General features: G+C 53.3%; 10 protein-coding genes across 10 annotated transcripts; 6 read left to right on the top strand and 4 right to left on the bottom strand.

The window, feature by feature from the left end:
* Window positions 1-1,105: 1,105 nt before the first annotated feature.
* On the top strand, window positions 1,106-2,553 carry LRP88_13609 (alkene reductase; the record flags this gene model as incomplete). Its single annotated transcript, XM_083249969.1, has 7 exons — window positions 1,106-1,268; window positions 1,341-1,409; window positions 1,459-1,555; window positions 1,614-1,827; window positions 1,901-1,915; window positions 1,964-2,399; window positions 2,453-2,553. 7 exons carry the CDS (start codon window positions 1,106-1,108, stop codon window positions 2,551-2,553), a joined length of 1,095 nt encoding a protein of 364 aa, XP_083094303.1.
* A 591-nt stretch (window positions 2,554-3,144) lies between these two features.
* On the top strand, window positions 3,145-4,536 carry LRP88_13608 (uncharacterized protein; the record flags this gene model as incomplete). Its single annotated transcript, XM_083249968.1, has 2 exons — window positions 3,145-4,043; window positions 4,101-4,536. The coding sequence occupies 2 exons, from the start codon at window positions 3,145-3,147 to the stop codon at window positions 4,534-4,536; spliced, it is 1,335 nt and encodes a 444-aa protein (XP_083094302.1).
* An 858-nt stretch (window positions 4,537-5,394) lies between these two features.
* LRP88_13607 (uncharacterized protein) lies at window positions 5,395-6,282 on the top strand (the record flags this gene model as incomplete). Its single annotated transcript, XM_083249967.1, has 1 exon — window positions 5,395-6,282. The coding sequence occupies one exon, from the start codon at window positions 5,395-5,397 to the stop codon at window positions 6,280-6,282; it is 888 nt and encodes a 295-aa protein (XP_083094301.1).
* A 793-nt stretch (window positions 6,283-7,075) lies between these two features.
* Window positions 7,076-8,490, bottom strand: LRP88_13606 (Metallo-dependent phosphatase-like protein; the record flags this gene model as incomplete). Its single annotated transcript, XM_083249966.1, has 7 exons — window positions 7,076-7,098; window positions 7,152-7,201; window positions 7,251-7,323; window positions 7,377-7,910; window positions 7,969-8,074; window positions 8,132-8,173; window positions 8,344-8,490. The coding sequence occupies 7 exons, from the start codon at window positions 8,488-8,490 to the stop codon at window positions 7,076-7,078; spliced, it is 975 nt and encodes a 324-aa protein (XP_083094300.1).
* A 937-nt stretch (window positions 8,491-9,427) lies between these two features.
* Window positions 9,428-11,542, bottom strand: LRP88_13605 (exocyst subunit EXO84; the record flags this gene model as incomplete). The annotated part of the gene is made up of 3 exons (XM_083249965.1): window positions 9,428-9,782; window positions 9,834-11,305; window positions 11,360-11,542. 3 exons carry the CDS (start codon window positions 11,540-11,542, stop codon window positions 9,428-9,430), a joined length of 2,010 nt encoding a protein of 669 aa, XP_083094299.1.
* Window positions 11,543-12,221: 679 nt separating this feature from the next.
* LRP88_13604 (TOM complex receptor protein TOM20) lies at window positions 12,222-12,963 on the top strand (the record flags this gene model as incomplete). Its single annotated transcript, XM_083249964.1, has 4 exons — window positions 12,222-12,282; window positions 12,394-12,639; window positions 12,693-12,793; window positions 12,847-12,963. 4 exons carry the CDS (start codon window positions 12,222-12,224, stop codon window positions 12,961-12,963), a joined length of 525 nt encoding a protein of 174 aa, XP_083094298.1.
* Window positions 12,964-13,281: 318 nt separating this feature from the next.
* On the bottom strand, window positions 13,282-15,657 carry LRP88_13603 (protein TYW1; the record flags this gene model as incomplete). Its single annotated transcript, XM_083249963.1, has 2 exons — window positions 13,282-15,548; window positions 15,606-15,657. The coding sequence occupies 2 exons, from the start codon at window positions 15,655-15,657 to the stop codon at window positions 13,282-13,284; spliced, it is 2,319 nt and encodes a 772-aa protein (XP_083094297.1).
* A 461-nt stretch (window positions 15,658-16,118) lies between these two features.
* Window positions 16,119-17,509, bottom strand: LRP88_13602 (voltage-dependent anion channel; the record flags this gene model as incomplete). Its single annotated transcript, XM_083249962.1, has 4 exons — window positions 16,119-16,265; window positions 16,316-17,031; window positions 17,083-17,321; window positions 17,373-17,509. 4 exons carry the CDS (start codon window positions 17,507-17,509, stop codon window positions 16,119-16,121), a joined length of 1,239 nt encoding a protein of 412 aa, XP_083094296.1.
* Window positions 17,510-18,492: 983 nt separating this feature from the next.
* On the top strand, window positions 18,493-19,274 carry LRP88_13601 (RmlC-like cupin domain-containing protein; the record flags this gene model as incomplete). The annotated part of the gene is made up of 3 exons (XM_083249961.1): window positions 18,493-18,783; window positions 18,841-19,093; window positions 19,153-19,274. The coding sequence occupies 3 exons, from the start codon at window positions 18,493-18,495 to the stop codon at window positions 19,272-19,274; spliced, it is 666 nt and encodes a 221-aa protein (XP_083094295.1).
* A 1,822-nt stretch (window positions 19,275-21,096) lies between these two features.
* On the top strand, window positions 21,097-22,210 carry LRP88_13600 (glycosyl hydrolase; the record flags this gene model as incomplete). The annotated part of the gene is made up of 3 exons (XM_083249960.1): window positions 21,097-21,391; window positions 21,445-21,562; window positions 21,616-22,210. 3 exons carry the CDS (start codon window positions 21,097-21,099, stop codon window positions 22,208-22,210), a joined length of 1,008 nt encoding a protein of 335 aa, XP_083094294.1.
* Window positions 22,211-22,258: the final 48 nt, after the last annotated feature.

Here is a 22,258-nt window from a genome sequence, read left to right as displayed (position 1 = left end):
TTTTGTCCGGTGCCGGGATGCGACGTTGATATCAGGAGCGGTGTTCCGTCCAGGAAGGTCGAGGACGCGGAGGTTTCGGAAGCTGGGCGGATGAGGGCTGGTTCCGGCTGACTAGCAGGGGCAGTGATGTGAGACGGTTCAGCGAAGTCGCAGGTCTTACCTGGCAGAACCGTCGACTGTTCATTGTTTCTCTTCTTTCTCGGTTGCTAATTGTAGGTATGAGTGCCGAGAGACGCCGTGGTCGGCGCTCAGTGGGGCCGAGCTTGGTCAACCTTCCGTGATGCTCACTGAGAATTGTCTTTGGCGTAGTGATCAGGTATACATTTCAGGGATTCAGCTACATTCTCCGAGGGCAGAAGATGACACACTTGTTGTCCTCGAGGTCTCTCAGACGAGTTGATGCCCTATCCTCGATGCCTTGACAATGTAATCCTGATAGGTCAGGAACGTAGTTGTTTAGCACTGACGAATAGTGTTTCTTCTGCGAGCACGAAACTTATGTCAAGGCCTGTAAAAGTGCATTTGTTCATTGAGAATCTCTTTGGTTGCGCTCATGTGTAAGACCCATCTGAGTAGATGGCGGAGTAACGCCGTTGATTTCACGGTGTGCCACCCTATAGATGTCGGCAGTTTTGAGGTGCAACTCTTTCAAAGTCGATGTCTGCGGCGTCAAAGAGATAAACTATGCATGTTTGAGCTTGCGATGGTAAATAAAATCCGTTCTTCGGTATGCTAGGGTGGATTGCCCTCTTAATGCTTGTGTAGAGCGGATTCAGGTGCCCTTTGAGGTATTAATTAAGCATCAACAGTCTCAGTCATGGAAACGCAATTTGTCAGCCAAGCACGGCGATGATTCTGATACGGGAAGGGCTACCCTATCACGCCATCCTAGCCACAGAATAACAAACAAACTCGCACGCAATCTAGCAAATGGTAGACTGTTGATAACTGTAGAAGCCTGAATATAGCGTAGTGTATTGCTAAGCCGAACGGAAATGCGGAATGCGAAGCTGCCCCTCGTCAAGTGTCGGCTTTTTTTCAGCCACTTTAAGGGCCTATCTTTTTACCAACCTTCAACAACACAACAACTGAGACATAAGGCAAAATGACAGTTTCAAAGGCGAAAAAGCTGTTCACACCGATCAAGGTCGGCGCCGTCAACTTGCAGCACCGAGTTGTTCTGGCACCGTTGACACGAAGGCGTGCGGATGCTGCAACGGCTGTGCCAGCTGATTGGGCGGCTGAGTACTATGCTCAGCGATCTTCACGTAAGTTATTACCAGATAGAGCGAATATGACACGGTGATATTCTTGTGATGTTAACTGTTGGGCTTCGATAGCTGGCGGGTTGCTTGTCTCTGAAGGGACCTTTATCGCTGAAGAAGCGGGGGGCCTTCCCAACGTTCCAGGTAATCTCTCTGCCATATTCTTGCTGTCCCATGGCTTAACGAGTGGCAGGAATCTACTCTAAGGAGCAGATAGCAGCTTGGAAAGATATCACGGACGCAGTTCATGCCAAGGGAGGCATCATCTTCTGTCAAATCTGGGCTCTCGGGTAATTCACTCACCATCCTTGACATCCCCCAAGTCGGAGGAACTGACTGGGTTGATAGACGGGCCGCAAAGCCAAATGTTGTATCGACTGTTTGGAGCGCTGGTTCAAAGCCCCTTGTTCCGGAGGGCGCTGCGTCAAGTGATCCGCCTCCCAACTTCAAGGTCCTGAGCGAGTCTGATATCGATCGATTTGTTGGGCACTATCGACAGGCTGCCCTCAATGCGGTCGAGGCTGGCTTCGATGGAGTCGAGATTCATGGAGCCAACGGATATGTGAGTGCCGACTGCCATCTGAATGAGTTATGAAGATGGATAGGCCAACTAACACGGGATGCAACACCTATAGCTCGTTGATCAGTTTGTAAGTAATCCCCTGCCCTCCTAACACAACAGACCTAACACTCCACAGCTTCAGTCAAATTCCAACGACCGCACAGACTCGTATGGAGGTAGCCTTGAGAACCGTCTCCGCTTCCCATTGAGGGTTCTCAATGCCGTCAGTGATGCCATCGGCCCTGAACGTGTCGGCATCCGAATGTCGCCCTTCTCCCGCTTCCAGGGTATGCGTGAGACCAATCCCCTGGCTCTCTTCGTCCCTTGGGCCAAGGCCATCGTCAAAGCTCAACCATCTCTGGCGTTTGTCCACGCCGTGGAGCCACGAGCCGACGGATCGCAGGATACACCTGAGCACCTGCGAAGGGCAGAGGACACATTGGCGCCCATCCGTGAGGTTCTTAACAGTGCTGGAGTCAAGTTTATTGTTGCTGGAGGATTCCTGCCCGAGACAGCCATCAAGCATGCGAGCGAGACGGATGATCTCGTGGCCTTTGGGAGATACTTTATTCGTATGTTACTGTGCCATGGTTGCCATTGTATTTCGGAACTGACTCTGGAGTAGCGAACCCCGATCTCCCAGCACGAATTGAGAACGGCTGGCCACTTACAAAGTATGACCGTTCGCTCTTTTACACCCAGAATGAAGTGGGATACACTGAGTAAGTTGGCTGATTTGCTGGTTTGACTGGTTTCTGACTATAAATGGCAGTTATCCCCCATACAACGACAATGAATCCAGACTTTGATAGAACTGTCTTACCTATCTTACCTACCTAGACAAAGATGAAAAAGAAGATAGAAATAGACCTGATCCATCAGATGCCACTATACAAAGTGCAATGCCTCTACTATGGAGCCAATCTTATAATTGACCACTGCCTTGCCTGGCACTGCTCGGCACTGCCTGCCAGTGACTGACAGCTGCACACCCAAGGGAGCTTCCGTCGGCGGGTTTAGTCTGCCTACCTAGTAGGTACCTGCTCCGTTTTGTTTTGTTCTGCGCAAACAACCTCCTTCCCCAAAAATCTCACCGATATCTCTTTGGAGCAGGCGCGAGAAGCTCTCTTGCCTCTTCAGACGATACAAACCTTTTCGTCCTCGAGACTCACTTCTAATCTCCCCTTAATCAACATCGCCAGCATCGCGGCCCTCTCTGCTCATTCTTCGCTGCTCTTGACTTCATCACCCAACCCTCGACTCACATCACTTGAGGCTTAAGGACTACCGGCTTATTTCTTTCCTGTCGAAGCAGCCATGCCCTTCATCAAGGAAGCTATTCGAGACCTCTGTGCCAAAACTCAGGATGTATTCTCCCGTTCCGAGAGAGCCTGGCTCGCCGCGCGTGAGGCGTGGAACGAGGACCCCGATACGCAGGCACAGAATGACGGCACAATCCTGACTGAACCCCAAGAGACCCCGGAATCGACAGGTGGGCGCATGGGCAGGAAGAACAAGAACAAGGCAGAAAAGGCAGAAAAAGGAATGGGCAAGAAAATGCGAGTTGGGTCATCTGTCGACATTTTCATTAAACCACCGGAAATGGCACTTGAGCGGGCACTTCTGTCGGACGGCGTGCCGAGTGATGCCTCGCGCTTGGTTCTCTGGACTGACGCTTCAGAAAAGTGTAGCCCTAGCCACGCCTCCGGTCCTGCAGGCATAGCTGTGGTATTCCGACACAAGTTTCACTGGGTACGAATTACGGCACGGTTGAACCATTTCAACAGCATCGCCATTGCAGAGACTCAGGCCATTGTATATGCCCTTGACTATGCAGTACAGCAGTCTGCACAACTAGGCGTTCCCTTGCGCCAAGTCGAGATCTTCACTGACAGCCAGAGTGCGTTGATGAACCTGGCAAGAACAAACCCCCCAAAACTCAAGCGCAAGACCCGCGAGGGGGCGCTCGAAGTCAACAAGGCACTACTTGAGTCAGCCAAGAAGGCAATGGGTGCGCTGGATGCAGCTGGTATCGGTCTGGAGTTGCACTGGGTCCCGCGAGGCAAAGCCAAGGGGAACAAGGTTGCAGACGAGGGATCACGGCTTGCAAGACTAGCAATGGCAGACCTGGTATCGCCTGATCACGTCATGATCGAGATCATCCCAAATCTTGATGACAAGGAAGTTCTCCAGGTGCCCGTAGAAGAGACACTTGCGTAAGCCTCTTGATATCGTTTGTTTTTGCAAATGCGCTGACCAGTGTGATTGCCCAGGTGTGCAAGAGCTGCATCTGCTCATCGCCGACTCATGGCGGAAGGAGTCGCAAAGATGTTTGCGTCGCAAGTCGAACCGCCGCCAATCAAACCACTATCCGGCAAACCGGCTTCGATCGAATCACCTGCTGCAACACAGTCCCTCATCCCGGACGCGACGCTCTACCCGGTTGACCTGTTGGGGATGAAGCCCGTGTCTGAGAATCAGCCAATGCTTGAAGTTCAACATCCAGCTGAGCCTGAGCCTGAGCCTGAGCCTGAGCCTGAACGAGAACCTGAGAAGCAAGCAACAGCGCGAGCCGGACTTAACATGCCACGACCCGAAGCGGCATTTGTCAGAGATGTACATGTCCCAGACCGTTGGGCCGCCCCTCAATCCCCTCGCAGCGATAGGGCTGAGGGATGGCCCGACGTCCGAGATGCATCTCGCTTTTGAGTCGTATCCATAAGCAAAGAGCGGCCAACGACAAAGCTCCGCGCATCAAAGAGACGGACGCACTGGCCGCCTCCGCCTCGTGGACCCAGCACGCGAGGAAGCTTGGCCATTCCCGCGCACATGGTCGCCAGAAACAAGCCTTCATCTAATCAGCCAATCACATAAGCCCGTTTCAATAGAAGCGCGGGCTTGCTTCGCCCTCGCGCCGACAATAAGCTCCGACATGCCGACATTGAGCCAAACCTTTTGCCTGAAGCGGAAAACAATCTAGACCCCCGGGCGTAGATCTGCCGTCTTGCCGTCCTTTCGCGATCCCGACGACCGATCCGCCGTGTGAGTCTCAGGCACATCGCCGACTTGCAAGGGCTGCGGGCGTCATCAAAATGAAATATATACTCATGTGCCCTGGTCGTGACGAAAATGCCTTTTCTTCATTTTCACGCCAAGCTCAGCCTCATCCAGCTGCGACACGCCTCACAACGAACTCAATCGCCATCCCCAGAATCGACTACACCCTATCCAACCATTCTTGGCGTCGACACGACCTTTGAATCCATTATATCAGAACACGCCTAGGAAAGATCGAAAGAATTTATATCAAATTGACTACTGGGCGATAATCTCACAATGTCTTCACAACAAAGTCAAGGCCAAGGCGGCGGGATGCCTCCTCAATCTGTGAGATCTTTTACCCCCTCTAGTCAAAGATATCACTTCCAGGACTAACATGGTTGCCTTTTTCAGGGACCTCCATATCTCCCAACGACAGCAGGCCTCGGTGGCAGGCCTATCCCATCAGTTGACGATCCTATCAGCGGCGTGTTACTGGGCTTGTTTGTGACCGGTGCCGCCCTCAACATGACCATCTTCCAGTTGAACAGGCGTCGCTCGCACAAGTTCATCCTCTCGGCTCTCCTGTTCGGTTTCTGTATGGCTCGAATCATCGCCAACGTCCTCCGCATAGTGTGGGCTTCATACCCAACCAACGCCCGAATCGCCATCGCAGCTCAAGTCTTTGCCAACGCCGGTGTCATTCTACTATTCGTCGTCAACTTGATCTTTGCTCAACGCATCCTCCGCGCCTATCACCCGCATATTGGTTGGAGCAAGCCTGGCACGCTCCTATTCCGTTTCTTCTTTTTCAGCATCGGCGCTATGCTCGTCATGCTGATCGTCGCCGTCGTCTACAACTTTTACACCATCGACCCCCACACCAAGCACCAGCTCCGTGATGTTCAGCTCACTGCCATTACTTATCTCGCCGTTTTGGCCTTTCTTCCTTTGCCAATTATCGCAATCTGTCTAATTCTTCCACGGAAGGCTCCTATGGACAAGTTTGGTCAGGGCCGAATGCGCACCAAGCTCGGCCTCCTTATCTTCACCTCAACACTGCTCACTCTGGGTGCTGCGTTCCGCGCTGGCGTCAGCTACAAGATCCGACCCGCTACCAACCCAGCCTGGTATCATCACAAGGCCTGCTTCTACTGCTTCAACTATGTCATTGAGCTCATTGTTGTTTTTTCATACGCCCTGTCGCGATTCGACCGCCGTTTCCACATTCCCAACGGCAGCAGCGGTCCTGGCGACTACTCGGGAAGTGTCAAGTCGGACAACCCTATGTATCGTGTCTGCACAGAGGAGGAAGTCTTTGGGGACGATGAGCGGCCACGAGCCGAGCAGCAACGAGAAGAGCAGCGAGAGCTGGAGGAAGGCCTCAAGCGCAAGGCGAACAACGAGAGTGTCTAAGAGTGGAACTTTGAAGGGTCTGTACAAGTTGATATTTTCCTTTGTTATACCAGTCCGCGATGGAAGAAATGGGGATCATCTGCGGACACTGGGTTATTAATCGGATGCATATTTCTCAAAGTCAGGGGGGAGAATAAAAAGGGGACTGCGCATAGCACACAAACAGGTATCTAGATGGATGAGTTGCGAAACCTCTCACCACAAACTTAATAATGGACCATCTCGCGATTGCTCCAAATCAAATAAATTGTACAAATTCCTTGACACTATTACATTTGCCTGAACTGACACTGAGCGACCCTCAACTCCATCTTGGCCCTTTATCATGACTACACAAGTCTTTCTCCATGTTCCCAAGATGCTTCGTGACCCATTGACATGTAGAGACTTCACACGTGATCATGGATATGCAGTAACAAAGTACAAGGCTTGATCATGCAAACTCGTTTCTGTGTCTTGGACCGCGGAACTCAATAATGCGTATCTAAACGACCATGAAGATTCAAAGGGGGCTGACATAGGGGCGACGGCAGAATCCTCTCCAGCAAGGGCATCAAACCGCTCCCACTGCTACCGCACCTTCCCGCCATGTCCGAGAGCTTGCCACAAGCAGATATGTAATGTCCGTACAGGTCCTGCGCCAAAGGGGGTTTTGTCTAGTCTTTGAGGGATTTCGTTGTGTGGAATCGCACGAGGTCGAGCGGCAATATCTCCGTGACTGGCGCAGTCGCCGCGGAGAGGAATGCGGCCGCGAGGGCTCGATGTTGGTGAGACGTGGGTATACAGAACGAGATTAGAGGAAGTAGTCGGGAGTCCCTGCAATTGTGTTAGAGTCATGTTTCTAGACGGAATATGCAAGAGGAACTTACGCCTTGAGACCATGGGCTCGCCTGCTCTGGGGCATGGGTCGAATTGCAAGCTAGACATGGTTAGCATGCTCTGAATTTGCCAATTAGGTCGAAACTTACAAAGTATACTTCAGATGCTCGTCAATCTCCATGATGGCGGCCTGGTTACCGCATCTGTAGCAGTAGTTGGGTGCTGTAACGCATATTAGCCCTGGACTCGAGTGAAGCCAACCCCTGGGAGCATACCTGAGAAGATTGTCACAACATTTCTGTCTTGAGACCAGTTGTAACCCTCCATGACGAGCTGATGGGCTCGCGCAATCAGGGTCAAACCGTTGTTGTGATTGAAAGCCTCTGAAATATCCTGGCCGAATGTGTACCCCGCACCACGGGGGGAGATACCCCAGCCGCATCGGTCGTCGGGGTCTGACCACAGGAGATCACACATGGGACCCTCGTGGGGGACCTCCTGGATGCGATCGAGAGCTCGGATGTTATCCAGCGTGTCGATACTGGGGGAGAGACCGCCGTGAAGACAGAAGATCTGGTTATCGATCAAGGCAGTGAGGGGGAGGTAGTCGAAGAGGTCGGTAAAGTACTTCCACACGTTGGCGTTGCCGTATTTTCGGAGGCACTCGTCGTAGAAGCCGTAGACCTGGGTGATCTGACGGGACTCGTGGTTTCCTCGGAGGATGGTGATTCGCTGAGGGTATCGGATCTTGAGGGCGACGAGGAGGGTGACGGTCTCGACGGAGTAGTAACCTCGGTCGACGTAGTCGCCTGGACACATTGGGAGTGAGTATGGTAGTCCTTGGCTATATGCCCATGTGATGCGTACCCATGAAGAGGTAGTTGGTATCGGGGTTGGGGCCACCAATCTTGAAGAGCTCCATCAGGTCGTGGAACTGGCCGTGGATATCACCACAGACGGTGACGGGGCATTTCTGGCGAGGCGGGATCAGCTCGAGCACCTGGCTCGCCGGCGCGCATCATCAACGTACCACGGGCTGCACATTCGACTCCTCCTGTAGAACTTCTCGTGCCTGCGATCCCAATCAGTCAGCACTGCGTGTGGTTGATGATCACGCGAGGGAAGCCCGAGCTCGTCGACCGGGATGCGGCGAGCAAGACCATCGACGTCTGCGACTCAGCTGCCTCGCCCATCCCGTCTAGCAGCATCCCAAGCGCGTCCCATTGCCAAGCAGCGACTCACCTTGTCGCACAGTCTCTGAACATCAGACTCGGCCAGCTGCTTGCAGCCCATCAAGCTCTCGATCCAGCCGTCGAGGGTGGGGATGGTGGTGGGCTCGAGGTTGAGAACGGGGGACGCATCGGCGGGTGCGCGCCCGACATCCTCCATATTGGTGTCCATAGCGGTTTTTCAGGGTATCGAGGGGATTGTTAGGTGGTTGAAAAGGGTGGGAGAAGGGGGTGAGAGGAAATGACGTTGACAGTTGATGCGGTCACGCCTGAATCGCGAGCGGTGGGGCACGAGGCACAAAGGCGGCGGTCGTCTGTCAGGGGAGAAAAAAGAAATGGAAGCTGGGGAGGAAGAGAAGGGTTTTCTTGGTTACAGCGGGATTAGCTACCGACTACCAGCAGTAGCTTCGAGGGGAAAATCGTCTATGGGAGGGCGCGGCAGGCGGGCGAGAGGTTTCGTGAGGCAGGAAAATTTGGTGTGTTGTTTAGGTGATGATGATGGGAGGAGGAGGAGAGGAGGGACGGATCGTGTTTGGCGGTTGCCAGCTGGACTGGACTGGGCTGGGCTGGGCTGGGGCGACTCTGGGGGCGCTTGTGCTTGAGGTCCAGCGTGGGTGGTGCGCTGGCGTTGGCGCCCCTTGCCACTCCCACTTTCAGCCTTGGAGATTGCGGGAGCTCTCTTGCATGCGCCTCGTGTGGCGCAACCTACATAATACATCCAGACAATGGGATGTGAGACTCGAATTTCAAAGCATAGGTAGGCAAACCACAGTCATGAGATGAAATGATAAACCTCTTGTTGCTTTTATCAACGCCCATCAATTCCTTCTTTTCCCGCAAACACTCCCTCCATGATCATATCATCTACAAGGCCTAGCCCAAGCCGGATGTGGCTTCACCATCTTACATACCAAGCAACCACCTCGACGTCAACGCCCACGAACAACTCAGCTATAAACAGGTTTCTCACAAAAGCAAAAAAGAAGACAATCATCGCGGCTCTCCAGTCCCAGCCCGGATTCGCACCATGAACGCCATGTATTATGCTGACAAGGTAACCAAAATGTTCCTAGCATCAGCAAGCACATTCAACTTCCTCACGACAACCCCAGCCCGATAGGCGCCTCCTCTTCCACTGGACCGTTGCTTTGCAGGTCCCGTCCCACCAGGTTGACAAAGTCCAAACCGACTTCTGACAGCTTCTTGGCGTGCTCCTTGGCCCTGTCCATGCACTGCGTCCAAACTGCTCCCCCAGGCTCTGTGCTACTAAGCTGCCGTGCTAGGATCACGTTGAACGCTTCCACCTCCTCCTTGGACCACTTGACACAAACACTCATCATGGGAGGAGGGAAGCAGGACTGGAAGCACTGCACCGTGTTGTGGATAATGGTGAAATACACAAACGAGAGCTCCCAGATATAGAGGTGGAGGTCTCCCTGAAAGATGCATTGCCTGAGCTTGGTTAGCTTGTGTTCCCCACGTTACCTCATATTCTCAACTCACCTTGCTCGCTTGTGAATCGTGTCTGTCCTCGCTGCCAGGTATGACTCCCTAGCACTGTCTTCAAACCCAAGTCTGGTCAGCCAGCTGACGTTGCGCCGCGTCTTGGCATTGTTGTCGTGCGTCATTTCAAGCTCGCGAACAATCATGCTAGCCAACTTGGCGCATCTCTCGCCGACTTTAAAGTTGATGAAATCCTGAGCGATGGCGTTGTTCTTGAGCCCTCGAGCAATTGCCTTGAGCTTCTCGACGCGGACAACAGCCACCTCGAACCTCTGCATGGCAACATCGATATCGAGATCGTCCATCTCACTCTCGACCCAGCGCAGGTTGTGCTGCTTGCCGTCCACCTCGATGAGCATGTCCTTGATATCGGACAGAGTCGCCAGGAGCTCAGTCTTTTGAAGGAGACCGGGGTCTCGAGAGGCAAAATAGTTTATCGTCTCACGTGCCTTGTTATTGGCCTCCATCTCCGATCGAAGACCCTTGCGAAGCTGCTCAACTGCTTTGCGCACGTTGAGGAGTAGCTGCTTCTTCTCGGGGTCCTGAGGTTTCTCCGTCCGATAGATGAAAGATTCCTGACCGACTCCTCGCACCATGATGGCATCAGCGAGCTTGTTGCGCCCTCCAGACTCTGCAGTACTCGTCATGTCCACCACCTCGACATCCAGGAGCGGCCAGCAGCGGTCCGCCACCATCTTCATCATCGGCCCTCGTGCGTCGGAATTCGACGCATCAGTCTTTCGCTTCTTACGCGATGCTATGAGCAGGTGATCGTTGAGCAAAAAGATCTGCATCGCCCGGCGTGACTTGTACGTGGCATTGTCCAGCTCGATCCAAGGTCCTGCGTTCTGGACAACATGACGTCCTACCGCGTTAGGGAGGAACTTTTGAGATCCTTCCACGCCCTTGAATAGTGCTTGCATCTGTGTGTTCCAGAGAGCGCTTCTGTCTGCGACTGAGCTTCGTCTGTCCCTCTTGCTGAGCGTGAGGTCCCCGGACATGTTAGAGTCGTCGCCCTTTGCGGCGGCTGCCCTCATTGCCGTCGTGTTTACCTTGAGCTCCGACATGAAGTTCTTTAGATTTCTCATCTCGCTCTTGAGCTTCTCCGCCTCCTTGCTGATCTTGATGAACTGTGTCCTGTTTTGCATGACGCTCTGCTGCAGGTCTGTTCCCACACGAATTTTGACCTTGCGGAGCGAGTCCTCAAACTCGCGGATCTGATCCTCGGTCGCATCGCTCAAAACGGCCGCAACATATTGATCCGGAGTCAGGTCTGGGTCTCGCAGTGCCTTCATGTCTACGACGGGGGCTGCTCCGGCTCGTGAGGGGGGCGGTCGGGCAGCGGCATGATCTCTGGGCTCGTAGTTACCCAAAGAGGGCGCTGGCGGCATCGGGGGAGCACCGGCATTGTAATTGTTGGTAGTTAGAGCATTGAACCGTGTCGAGTATCGTCGCTTTACAAGATCCGAGGTCTAGGCAGAATATTGTGAGCATGTTGGGCTGTGAGGGTTTCAGGCAGAGCACACCTTTGTACCAGCCACTGGAGGTGGACGCGGTCGAGGTCGAGCGGCAGCCTCGTTAACCGGCGGCAGTTTGGCTGAGCCATCCTGAAGAATAGGACTCGAGATCTGTCTGGGAGCGCTGATGGTCGGACGCTTCTTCCTCTTGCCGCTGCGGAGCGAGTATATCTTGCTGCGCTCCTCCGACATGTTGGGCGAGGTACGACGTGAGGCGTAGGATCAGGCAAGGCGCGCGGGAAACGGCAACGACGTTGGAACTGGAGGGTTTAAAAGAAGCACAATATGGCACCGAGTCGCGTGTTATAATGGGTACGAGGTGTCATTCGAGTTCAAAAAAGGCATGCCTGGCTATGACGCCAGCCGAGCTCTCTCTTCTCATTGAAGGTACGTACGTGTAATCCTCGAGCTCTCTACCTGTAGGTATTGAAGCACAGGCCTGGCCGTGTCAGGAGGTGGGGGTACGTACCCAGCCTCTCAGCCGCGCGCCTCCCGTCAGTGACGGGGCCTGAGCTCTAAGCCTCCACTGTTAGTGGTTCCGAGGGGAAGAGCTCCAAGGCTGCGCTGGGGTCGTCCAGAAAAGGACTAGCGCCATCATGTGCTTCCCGGGCAGTTCAGTTTGGCCCATCCCATGGCCTGCTAAAAAATTGGTTTCCCAATCGCGACGCCTCCAAAGCTGCCGCTCTCGCTCGACTTCTTGGACAACCCTACCAGCATCATTTTGACGACGTAATCGCTCCTCCGTCTCCGACCTCGCCGCAGACATCGCCGTCTTGTCCTGCCTCCCGGATCTCAGCATTGCCGTCTGATCTTGGGGTTTACTCGGCTTCGCCCTAGTGTCCCGCCCGCCACATCAAATCAATTGCCCGTCATGGTCCAAGTCTCAACTGTGGTGACGGCATCTGTCGTAACCGCCGCCGCCGCCATCGTCGGTAAGCCTGCACCGATCATGCCTCGGACGACCGTACAATGTCGAGGCTGCGATCCGATTGAGCCCGAGGAGAGCTGTGTTGGCTAACTCGGACTTTGCCCCTCTCAACTAGGTTATGCCGCATACTTTGACTATCAGCGTCGAAACCAGGCCGAGTTCCGCCGGAACCTGAGGAGGAACGAGCGTAAGCAGGCCCGCGCTGCCAAGGAGGAGGCCGAGGCTTCGACCCAGCAACAACGCAAGAACATCCGCGTCAGGGTTGAGGAGGCCAAGGAGGAGGGCTTCCCTACCGGTGTGGAGGAGCGGGAGGCCTTCTTCAACGAGCAGGTCATGGCCGGAGAGATGCTCAGCCAAGATCGTACGAGCTGCCCTCGAATTGACTGTCTGCAACTTGCTAACCTGCGTCTGTAGCTTCCAAGGCTCTTGAGTCTGCTCTGGCTTTCTACAAGGGTCTCAAGGTCTATCCCGCGCCTGGAGACCTGATCCGTATCTATGACAGCACTGTCCCCAAGGTAAGCCTGATAACCACTGCTGTTCGATCCGTACAACTCTGACACTCGTGAAGCCTATATTAGATATTCTGGCCGAGATGATCGCTTATGACTCCACGCTCGACATCCGGACGCCCGCTGCTCCTGCTGGCATCAACCTCGCCGACATTCCCAACGTTGGCCTCGACTAAGAGTCTGAGACAAGATAATCTTGAAAACTACTTACCCCCCAAAAACCTCGCGGTGCTCACTACTCACTCTCCGAGCTCCACCAAAATCTGAATGGAGACCTGACGGCCTTCGATGTACCATAGTTCCGCTCTTCCAGCTTCCATAGAGCTTTGTGTAAACAGGTGTACGTTGAAACGAATGGGCTTGGGAACGGCAATGCTGGCAGCGTTTCCGTCACACATGAAGTTTAATCCTTTTTTTTATTCCTTGATATTCTCCATCTCGTGCAGTAGCTGTGGGCGTTCTCGGCCGTGATGCCATACTAAAGCCACTCATGCCTATGACGCTTCAATCTTACGCCCTTTTCTATCTACTCTGTCGTCCCTCGGATCAAAGCCACCATTACCCCAGTTAGACCAGTCAGGGTTGGGCTCTGGGTCCATATAATCCTCGGGCGTCCAGTCGCCGTCAGGTCCTCGCTCCTCTAGCAAATCAAAGAACTTTTTATAGTCGATGCGAGTGTGCCACTTGCCGTTGACGTTGAACCTATCGCTGGCCAGCAGAATGCAGCAGCTGTGGGCATGCTCAGCCGCGATACCGTAGTTGAGGCCCTTCTCCTTAAGTCTCTTCTCCAGGGCCTTGACAAACTCGCAGACTTCCCAGTAAAAGGGCACATTGGACATGCTTAGTCCTGCGTTAGAGGATGTTGATGTACCGCAGTATGTGACACCCTTGACCTCAACAAAGCAAGGGAGGCCCTTCTCTACGAGCCGAGCGTAGCCTTCGGCTTCCTCCTCTACGTTGAAGCCCTTGACGAGCGTCAACCGGAAGACGGTTCTGTGGCGGAAACGCTTCTCGCGAAGGATCTCCAAGCAGCGCTGGAATCTCTCCCAAAAGTCTCGGTGTAGGGGCCGGTCAATCTTTCGCAGAGACTCCTTGTCGGCGGCGTCGATGGACACGTACAGCTGGGTCACCGCCTTTAGAGCCGCCAACTGGTCAGGGTGCTGGGCGTTGCAGACGAGGAACGACGAGATGCGCTCCGCGTGCAGCATGCCGAGGAACTCGTTGATGTGGGGGTAAAAGATGGGCTCGCCAACAAGCGACAGCGCGCAGTGCCTGATCTGCATGGCTTCGGCGAAGCGCTCGGCTCGGACACCGGGCATGCCACGTAGCATCTTGATCTTCTTGTAGTGGTTGGTCTTGACGCCTTCAAAGATCATGTCCGGGGGGTCGACGACCCATCGCCAGGTGGTTCCAACGGGGTTTGTGCCGTGGCGCCAGCAGAAGACGCACTTGTTGGAGCAGGACAGCGAGGGTGTGGTTTCCATACACTGGTGCGAGTTGATGCCATAGAATGAGAACTTGTAGCAGGATCCTCGGCCACGAAGGGCCGACTTTGTCCATCGGCAGGTCTTGACTCCAGAGTGGGATCCAACAATGGCGTAACCTTGCTTCGTGAGGGCGGCGTATGTGGGCGAGTTCTTGGCAACCATTTCTTTCGGTCCTTGAGGTACCATCTTCTTTGTGGAGCTGTATGTGGTGAAGTCGACGGCAAGGGGGGCCTTTTGAACCATTGAACCGTCATCCTTTCGAATCATGCGTCCAAGGTCCTCGACATCATCCAGGGGTCTTCCATTCTTCTTGGCATCGCTGGTGTCGTCATCCTCGAACAAGACCTCACCGTCGTCCTCATCTTCGGCGATATCTTCGACATCACTCTCTTCAGCGGCTCCACTGCCTGGAAGACCCTCTCCAAGGTTTCCAGTACGGGCGACATGTTCGATGACTTCCTCAACACCTTTGGTCCATTCTTGTAGTCGTTCCTCGTGGTCACTCTTCATGTCGCCCATGCCGACGGGGTAAGCCCTCTTCCGGCTGGTCAGCTTGGCCATCCACTTGTCAACCTCCTTTGCCTGGAAACAGAAGCCTTCTCCCTCTGTGGGCCAGTTCTCCTTGTCACCGAAGCCAAATACAGAGTAACCTAGCAGACCAGAGAGGGGCGCAGTATCAATTCGGAAGTCGTGATGAGTCTCTTGCAGGTGTTCGAGGAAGGTGTCGTTGATGGTGTCGATGTTGTAGCTGGGAATGAGGAACGTGTAGAAGAAGTCGACATCTCCATGAATCTTGGGAGGGGCAATGAAGTAGTCGTCAAAGTCGATCTCGGTGAGGTCCTTTAGCTCGGGCTTGAGGAATTGACGGCCAGATTGCTTGGCAAGTTCCTCCTGTTTGGCCTCCAACTCTTTCAGATATGCCTGCGCAATCTTGTCCGTCTTGGTGGTGATGGACGAGAAAAAGATGAGGACCATGATAGGTCGCGTAAGATCCTTTTCTTGCTCATTTTTCTTAGACGGCTTCCTGGCTATTCCGCCCTTGATTCTTCGAGGTCCTTGGGGTTTGACATCCTTCTTTTCATCGATCGTCTCGACGGCGGGGGTCTTTGCTTCGACAATTGCCTTGGGCTTGGGAGGCTCCTTGTAAGCCTCAGTCAAGGCAACCAGTTCCGTCTTTCGGCCAATGAAGGTAAGATAGATTCGAAGAGTACCGAGGACGACGAGAGCGGCGACGAGAATGGGAGTTCGGTGGATGTGCCAGACATCAACCAAGTCTGTATTTCGAGTCAGCAACCATGTGCGCGACACGGACAAGGCGCATCAAATCTTACCTTCAACAAAAGAGTCGAGCCGTGAGGGCGCCGAATAATTTGCCCAATCCATCCTGAAGATCTGCCTGCCGCGATCAAGCTGCAAGGCCTTCTAACTCTTCACGTTCGAGTCGTAGGAAGGTTTGTGAAGCAGTGACAATTGCCGTGAACCTTCCTTCTGGGGAAAAAGCCATTTTGCCCCGCCCCGGGAGAATTTTGGTGGGGACCCTGGGCTATCGTCATTGCGCATCGCCAATCGAGTGGCTGCGATTTGATGGAGGAGCTGCTTACAGGAACAAGGATAGGGCTTCAAGACATTGATCCAACATGTGCACTTTTATCAGTAATTCAACGACATAAATATTCTGCATTTTTTGAACATGTAATTGATTATCTATATACGCAATTATTCTCGAAGAAGATGCTGTTGTCAGCTGTTAAAGTTGACAACAAGTACAATTCCCTTGTTAAAGAGGTGAGCAAACCGAGACTTGTAATACACACGCAGGCATCAAAAACTGGACAAAGAGTCACCTAGACTCTTCTGTCCGATCCCGCAGCCTGCGACTTGTCCCGAAGATCCTTGAGGCATGGCGCATGGAACATCTCGCCAGTAATGACCAGCTTCAGTGTCCTCGTCGCCACAACTATCCACAACAAGACAACCGACAGAGAGATGATCTAGAGTTCAGTTAGCACCGACTTCAACTATGAGCGTCAAATGTTCATACCATTGTGGAAACCTTGAAAAAGTCGCTGTCGAGGTTCTGTGCAAGCGTACTCGTGCAAGTCGCCAACACACCCAGCGGGAATGTAAATCCCCACCAGCCCATGTTGAAGGGGAAGTTTTGCATTGTGATGATGCTAATAAGCGCAAAGGACAGCCAGACGAGAGCGAATCCCCACATCATAATGGCCAGGAACACACCCAGCACATAGAGCATCTCACCCGCTCGGGCCGAAATTGTGGTGAATGCAGTGCTCTCCGGGATCACCTGCATGGCCACTTTTCCGAGTTGCTGGATGCCATAGCCTCCCTGGCCAAGAGGACCGATGGGAAGGAAGACTGAGACGATGACCTCCTTGGGAGGAATGGAGTGGATGGTGAGTCGGTGGAAGTACAAAGCCAAGACACAAGCTGAGAATGACTCGCCAATTCCCCAGAGAACGTACGAGGTGATGACCGTGGTCAGAGCGTGGTGGCGGTTGGGAAGCACCTCGGCAACAATTCCTCCCGTGGCAGCCGCGACTACAGCTGGCACGATGGGGAGCAACAGAGCAGCCGTGATGTTCTGAAGGCCAGGTCGATGGCGATGCATCACAATGAAGGGCATGCTAATGCAAGTACCGATAGACAGCCAGACATCAACCCACCAGAAGGCCCAGGCGAGGTAGATGACCCAGTCTCCCCAGGGCCTACAGCAGAACACCATCATGTTGATAATGGCTTGTCCAGTGTCAGCGTGTTTCTCCGCAATCACAATTAGAGCTGACTCACTTGCAAAGCCCATGGGCATACAGCCCAAGAAGAGGGACTGGGCGGGATGAGACACCATTGCCCCCCAGATCTCAGGGTATAGCGTATAACGGGCAATGGAGATACCCATGAAGACTGTAAAGAGAAGAACATTGAGTCCAAAAAAGACATAAGAAATGTACTGCAGCCATATCGCATTGTAGGGGAGATTATGGAGGAGGATGGAGACAATGCCCGTCCCCATGTTGACCGCAAACCATCTTTAATGATGTTAGAGGCTTACGCTGGATCAGATGGTGATAAATACTTACGATGGAGTAAAGTTTCGTACAACTCTTCGCCAACCAGTATTCTCCTTACAAGGCAGAGTCGACTCGCATGGCCTCGGGGCAGAGCCGTTACACGCAGCCTGCCCGTTGGAACACTGAGTTGACGAGACGTCAGACATGATGAAGCGTTGCACCGCCTACTCACTCGCTGGTGAGAATGTGACGTGAGTCGCCGATCGGGGGCGCGAAGCGGAAGCTAAGATTTGAGAGGCGTACAAGGGTCTCTCAGTCGGCGATTGAAAGCGAGACCGGGGTTTGGGTAATGAAAAAGAAAAGTTCTTTCAAGAATGGAGTCTTCTCGGTGCCTTTTTTCGCATTCAGCCCGTCGTTTATTGCCAAAGGAAGCAGTTTTTATACAAAGGAAAAACGGAGCAGGCGGCGAAAACAGCTTTTGCCTTGGAACGCCATGTGGACATGGTTCGCGGGTTTCCATGTGTCAATTTCGGCCCCCGACAACCGGTCTAAACCCAACATGAACCCACTGAGTCCCCGGTCCCTCCGACATAGGCATACGGAGGGCGGATAGCGGGTATTTCGCCATATTCTAGACTTGCAAAGAGTGGGAAAAACTGTCAACTTTTTTAACCGCAAACAATTGCTCGTAGATGGAAACTCTCCGTATGGCCCCAGTTACCGTCGTCATCTGTGGCAACTCGTCCTCGCACCCCTGAATCCATCCTGTCCCGTCCGGCAGCAGCGCTCGCTTGCCCGCCCTGTACCAAAAAGGTAGCGCCCACTCAGATACCACGGAATACCAGCAAGATACCACAGCCCTACCTAGCGTCGCCGCGTCCAACCACAATCGCCAGGCGAGCTCACCGGACCAAGTCTGGGTCGCCGATACAGCCCGTGTGGCCTTTGAGCAATCATGTCGGTAACCGTCCGCGACCCACAGCCAGACGTCGGTGATACTATCGCCCGGATGCTGAGAGCCGGATCTGACCGATGGGAGCCAAGGAAGGAGAGGCCACACACGTCGTTGTCCCCCGCTCCGTGTTCTCAAGAAGCTGTGTTGTCCCTTTCCCTTCAGATACCGCCCTTCAATCCTAGAACGAGATCCGATCCTAGAGCATCATCATCAACCCTCAACAGTATAGCAACCATGGCCATCGGCATCCTTTCAACCTCGAGTGCTCTGAGCACTGGTCTTATCGACGTCCCTAATGTTGGCCCGTTCCAGCAGAACCGTTTCGAGGAACTTGTGCAGCGCCTCAAAGAGGCTCTCGGCCCGTCGTCGGGTCTGACGTCTGATGATGTTGATGTCGACTTCCTGACTCGCCTCATGCAAGACTATGATGGCTCCGATATGGAGTGGTCCCGATATGCTTTTGGCGACCACACTAGGGGCTACACCCGCAACCTTGTCGACGAGGGTAATGGCAAGAGTAACCTGGTGAGTCTTTTTTCGGTCAACTAGACCTAGCCCAGCAGTGACTGATGCCTTGCACAGCTTGTCCTTGTATGGTCTCCTGGAAAGGGGAGCCCTATCCACGACCACGGCAGAGCCCACTGCCTCATGAAGATCCTCAAGGGAAACCTGACCGAGACTCGCTATGCCTTTCCTGACGAGGACGAACAAGAGAAACAAATGGAGGTCATCTCCGAAAAGACATATAAGGAAAACGCCGTCGCCTATATGGCCGACGAGCTAGGACTCCACAGAGTGTCCAATAGGGGCAGCGACTTTGCTGTCTCATTGCACTGTAAACTCCCCCCTCAGCCCACGACACTTGTCGCAGTTAACTGACCTGCAACTCTGCAGTGTACACTCCGCCTAATGTAGCAAAGAAGGGATGCCACATTTTTGACGAGAAGACGGGGCGTAGGAGCCACGTGCCGGGTTGTCACTACTTCTCGGCGTACGGGCGGCTGCTCAAGGAGTAGTCAACGACAGGCGCGGCTTCAACAGCCAAGGCCTTGATGAGAAATGACCCCGTGTGATTAGCGAAGTAAGCAATGAGTTTGGTTCCCGGTTCCTTTCGTATTTGTTGCCGTTGGTATGGCCAGATTGGTAGATAGAGCAAGCGAGAGGGAGGAGTCCGTTTTTGTATGTCGGCAGCACAATATTAGCACATAATGAACCGCTCTGATTCATAAAAAAAGACCCGCAGCTGGTGCAGAGGCGTTGAAGAGGGAGGATGAAGGAGGAAAGCTGGTCGTTTGCTGGTCGTCTTCTTGATCAGGCCCTCATCGCCATCAAGCACGCAATTCAGACTATGCCCCATTTAGGAATGGGTGCGGGAAGCACTGTGAAGCACTGTGCATGTCGCGATACCGAGCCGTCCCGAGTCCCGTTGATGACGGGTAATAGGAGACTGGAATGGGCAGAAAGAAGGCGTGAAAAGGTCACTCAAGTCTTGTAAGTGTACGGACCTTGTATTCCGAGTCTCCTTTACTCAAATTCTATGCTGCTGAGGCAGGGAATTAGAGATATGTCTCTCCGAGAGCCGGGTGACCCAGCCGCCCTGATCGCGCAATTCATTGCCCAAGCCCACACGAGTCAAGGGTGCTTGGCTTTCGGTAGGTCTCATGACACTGCCTCCCGAGTATTGTCGCCTAGAGAGCTGTTCTTTAAAGAAACGTGGGAACTAACTTGGGTTCCTCACTAACATGATATGTAGCTTTCTACGAGGAGCAACACTCCGGACTGTGTCTAGATCATCAGGACTTGCAACTATGCACTGACAATCGCTCTGGTCAATGTACAAGGAAGGTCCTTGACTTTCCGAGTGTCTCCCACGGCCTGTAGTTTCTGCTGATTGGCTCGTTGGTCCTGGTCTATGTTGTTTCTCAACCTAATGGACACTGTTACTAGTTTATCTTTACATAGAACTGTCCCTCGGTTTCAAGAACATGCCCCTTCTTGACCCATATTGGATATTTACCATGTCTTCTTTGCGACACTGTATTTCTAGTCATACGAAGCGATATGGAGGCGCCAACGAAAGGAACACTTTGTCACCAGTGAGGCAGGCATCTCCTTCCGACGCAGGGTAAATGCACCCAGAGCACATGAAACATTCGGCCAGGCCAGTACTTGGATCCAGATGATGCGTTCCAATCATTTGACGTAAGACACTTGGCACAAGAGACAAATCCGCAGTCTCTGAGGTCATTCACAATTGCAGGCCGAATACGTGCGCTGTGGCCTGTTTAACCCCTCATTCACTTATGCGCCATCCGTTCACTGGAGCGCTTCGGCGGGAGCATGGGTGCGCGAAGCTAGGTCCTCCTCGGATCGGCGTCCGAAACGTGGATGCCGATTTCTCATTGAGGGGAAATTGCGGGAGCAAAAACATGGGTTGCATGGAACCCCGGGTTGAACTTGTGGAGAGAGGCCCGTCCCCGCACTCTCGGGAGATCTTTCACATGGAAGACTCGGTGAAGCTTGTTGATGGAGCAAAATGGGTTTGTTTGACTGGGGTTTATGGTTGGAGGGCAGTGCTTAGGCATTGTCGGGTGACTCTTAGTCTATATGTGATGTGGTTTAGTATCCCGGAGGTTATTGCACCGAGATCGTCCCGATGAGGTAACTCGGCCGCTTGTTGTTTAACATAGACGACGCAGGAGGGCAGGTTTGACTGGAGTGCTTGGCTCTGGCGGTTGCTTATATAGAACCCGTCCTCGTCGCAGAGGCCAGGCTGCCTATTCCTTTATGTTGATCGTTTCCCTTCTCTTGCTCAACTTGTAAGCCAAGATATAAAAGATGAGATTTCTATCGTTCTTGGCTGCTGCGACCTCGGTTACTCTCGTCGACGCTCGTGCCGTCAACGACCTGAGTGCTCGCCAGGACTCCAGCTATGTCGGATATCTCATCTCGACGTTCAGTGACCCTACTCCTCAGGTCCAGTGGCATCTTTCCAATGGCGACAGTGCATCGAGCTTCAAGTTCTTGAACGGCGGAAAGCCTGTCCTGACCTCGAACGTAGGCACAAAGGGAGTGAGAGACATTTTCCTCACCACCAACGCTGCTCGGTCTGAGTACTTTATCATCGCAACAGGTGAAGGACGAAGTTGATCTCGACTATTAGAGCACGTACTGACGCCATGATAGATCTTGATATCAATGCAGAGGGTTTCAGCTGGGACTGGGCTACTCGGCACGGTAGCCGTGGTCTGGTCGTGTGGTCCTCGAAGGACTTGGTGAACTGGTCCGAGCCTTCACTGAGGATGTGAGTATACAGATTGCATAAGCTCATGTTCGGCCTGGCTGATACAATTGCAGTGTCGAGAAGGAGACTGCTGGCATGGCCTGGGCCCCTTCTGCTGTCTGGGATGACGAGAAGAAGCAATACTATGTCTTCTGGGCATCCCGTCACTACAGCTCCTCCGACACCGGGCACACCGGCGTCGCCAACCTTGATCGCATCCGCTATGCCACCACCAAGGACTTTGTCAAGTTTAGCGCACCAAAGGACTACCATGCTCTCCCCGACACTCCCCTCATCGACCAAGAGTTCCAATACCTGGGAAAGCCCGGCAACTATGTCCGATTCCTCAAGAACGAGACGGTGAACCAGGTCTACCAGGAGAGAACCGAGAACGGCCTGTTTGGAACCTGGACCCGGATTCCTGGATACGTGCGACCTGAGACACCGCTTGAGGGTCCGGCGTCGTTTGCTGATCTCCGCACGTCTGGGTTGTATCATCTTCTTCTTGATGACTACACGCAATACGTGCCGTTCCAAACTTCCAACATTCTTTCGCCCAAGTGGGAAAAGTCTAACCTCCCTAACTTCCCCAAGGGGCTGAAGCACGGCTCTGTTACGCCGTTGACCCAAAAGGAATACGACGCGGTTGCTGCCAGGTTCCGTAGCTAAGAGGCTGCATTAGGTGCTTAAATTAAAGCAAAAACTAAGTTCTTAATC

Source organism: Fusarium phalaenopsidis (assembly GCF_050370095.1).
Source record: "Fusarium phalaenopsidis strain FUZ10S chromosome Unknown contig_32332, whole genome shotgun sequence".
Classification (NCBI taxonomy): Eukaryota; Fungi; Ascomycota; class Sordariomycetes; order Hypocreales; family Nectriaceae; genus Fusarium; species Fusarium phalaenopsidis.
This window is presented reverse-complemented; position numbering and strand designations above follow the sequence as displayed.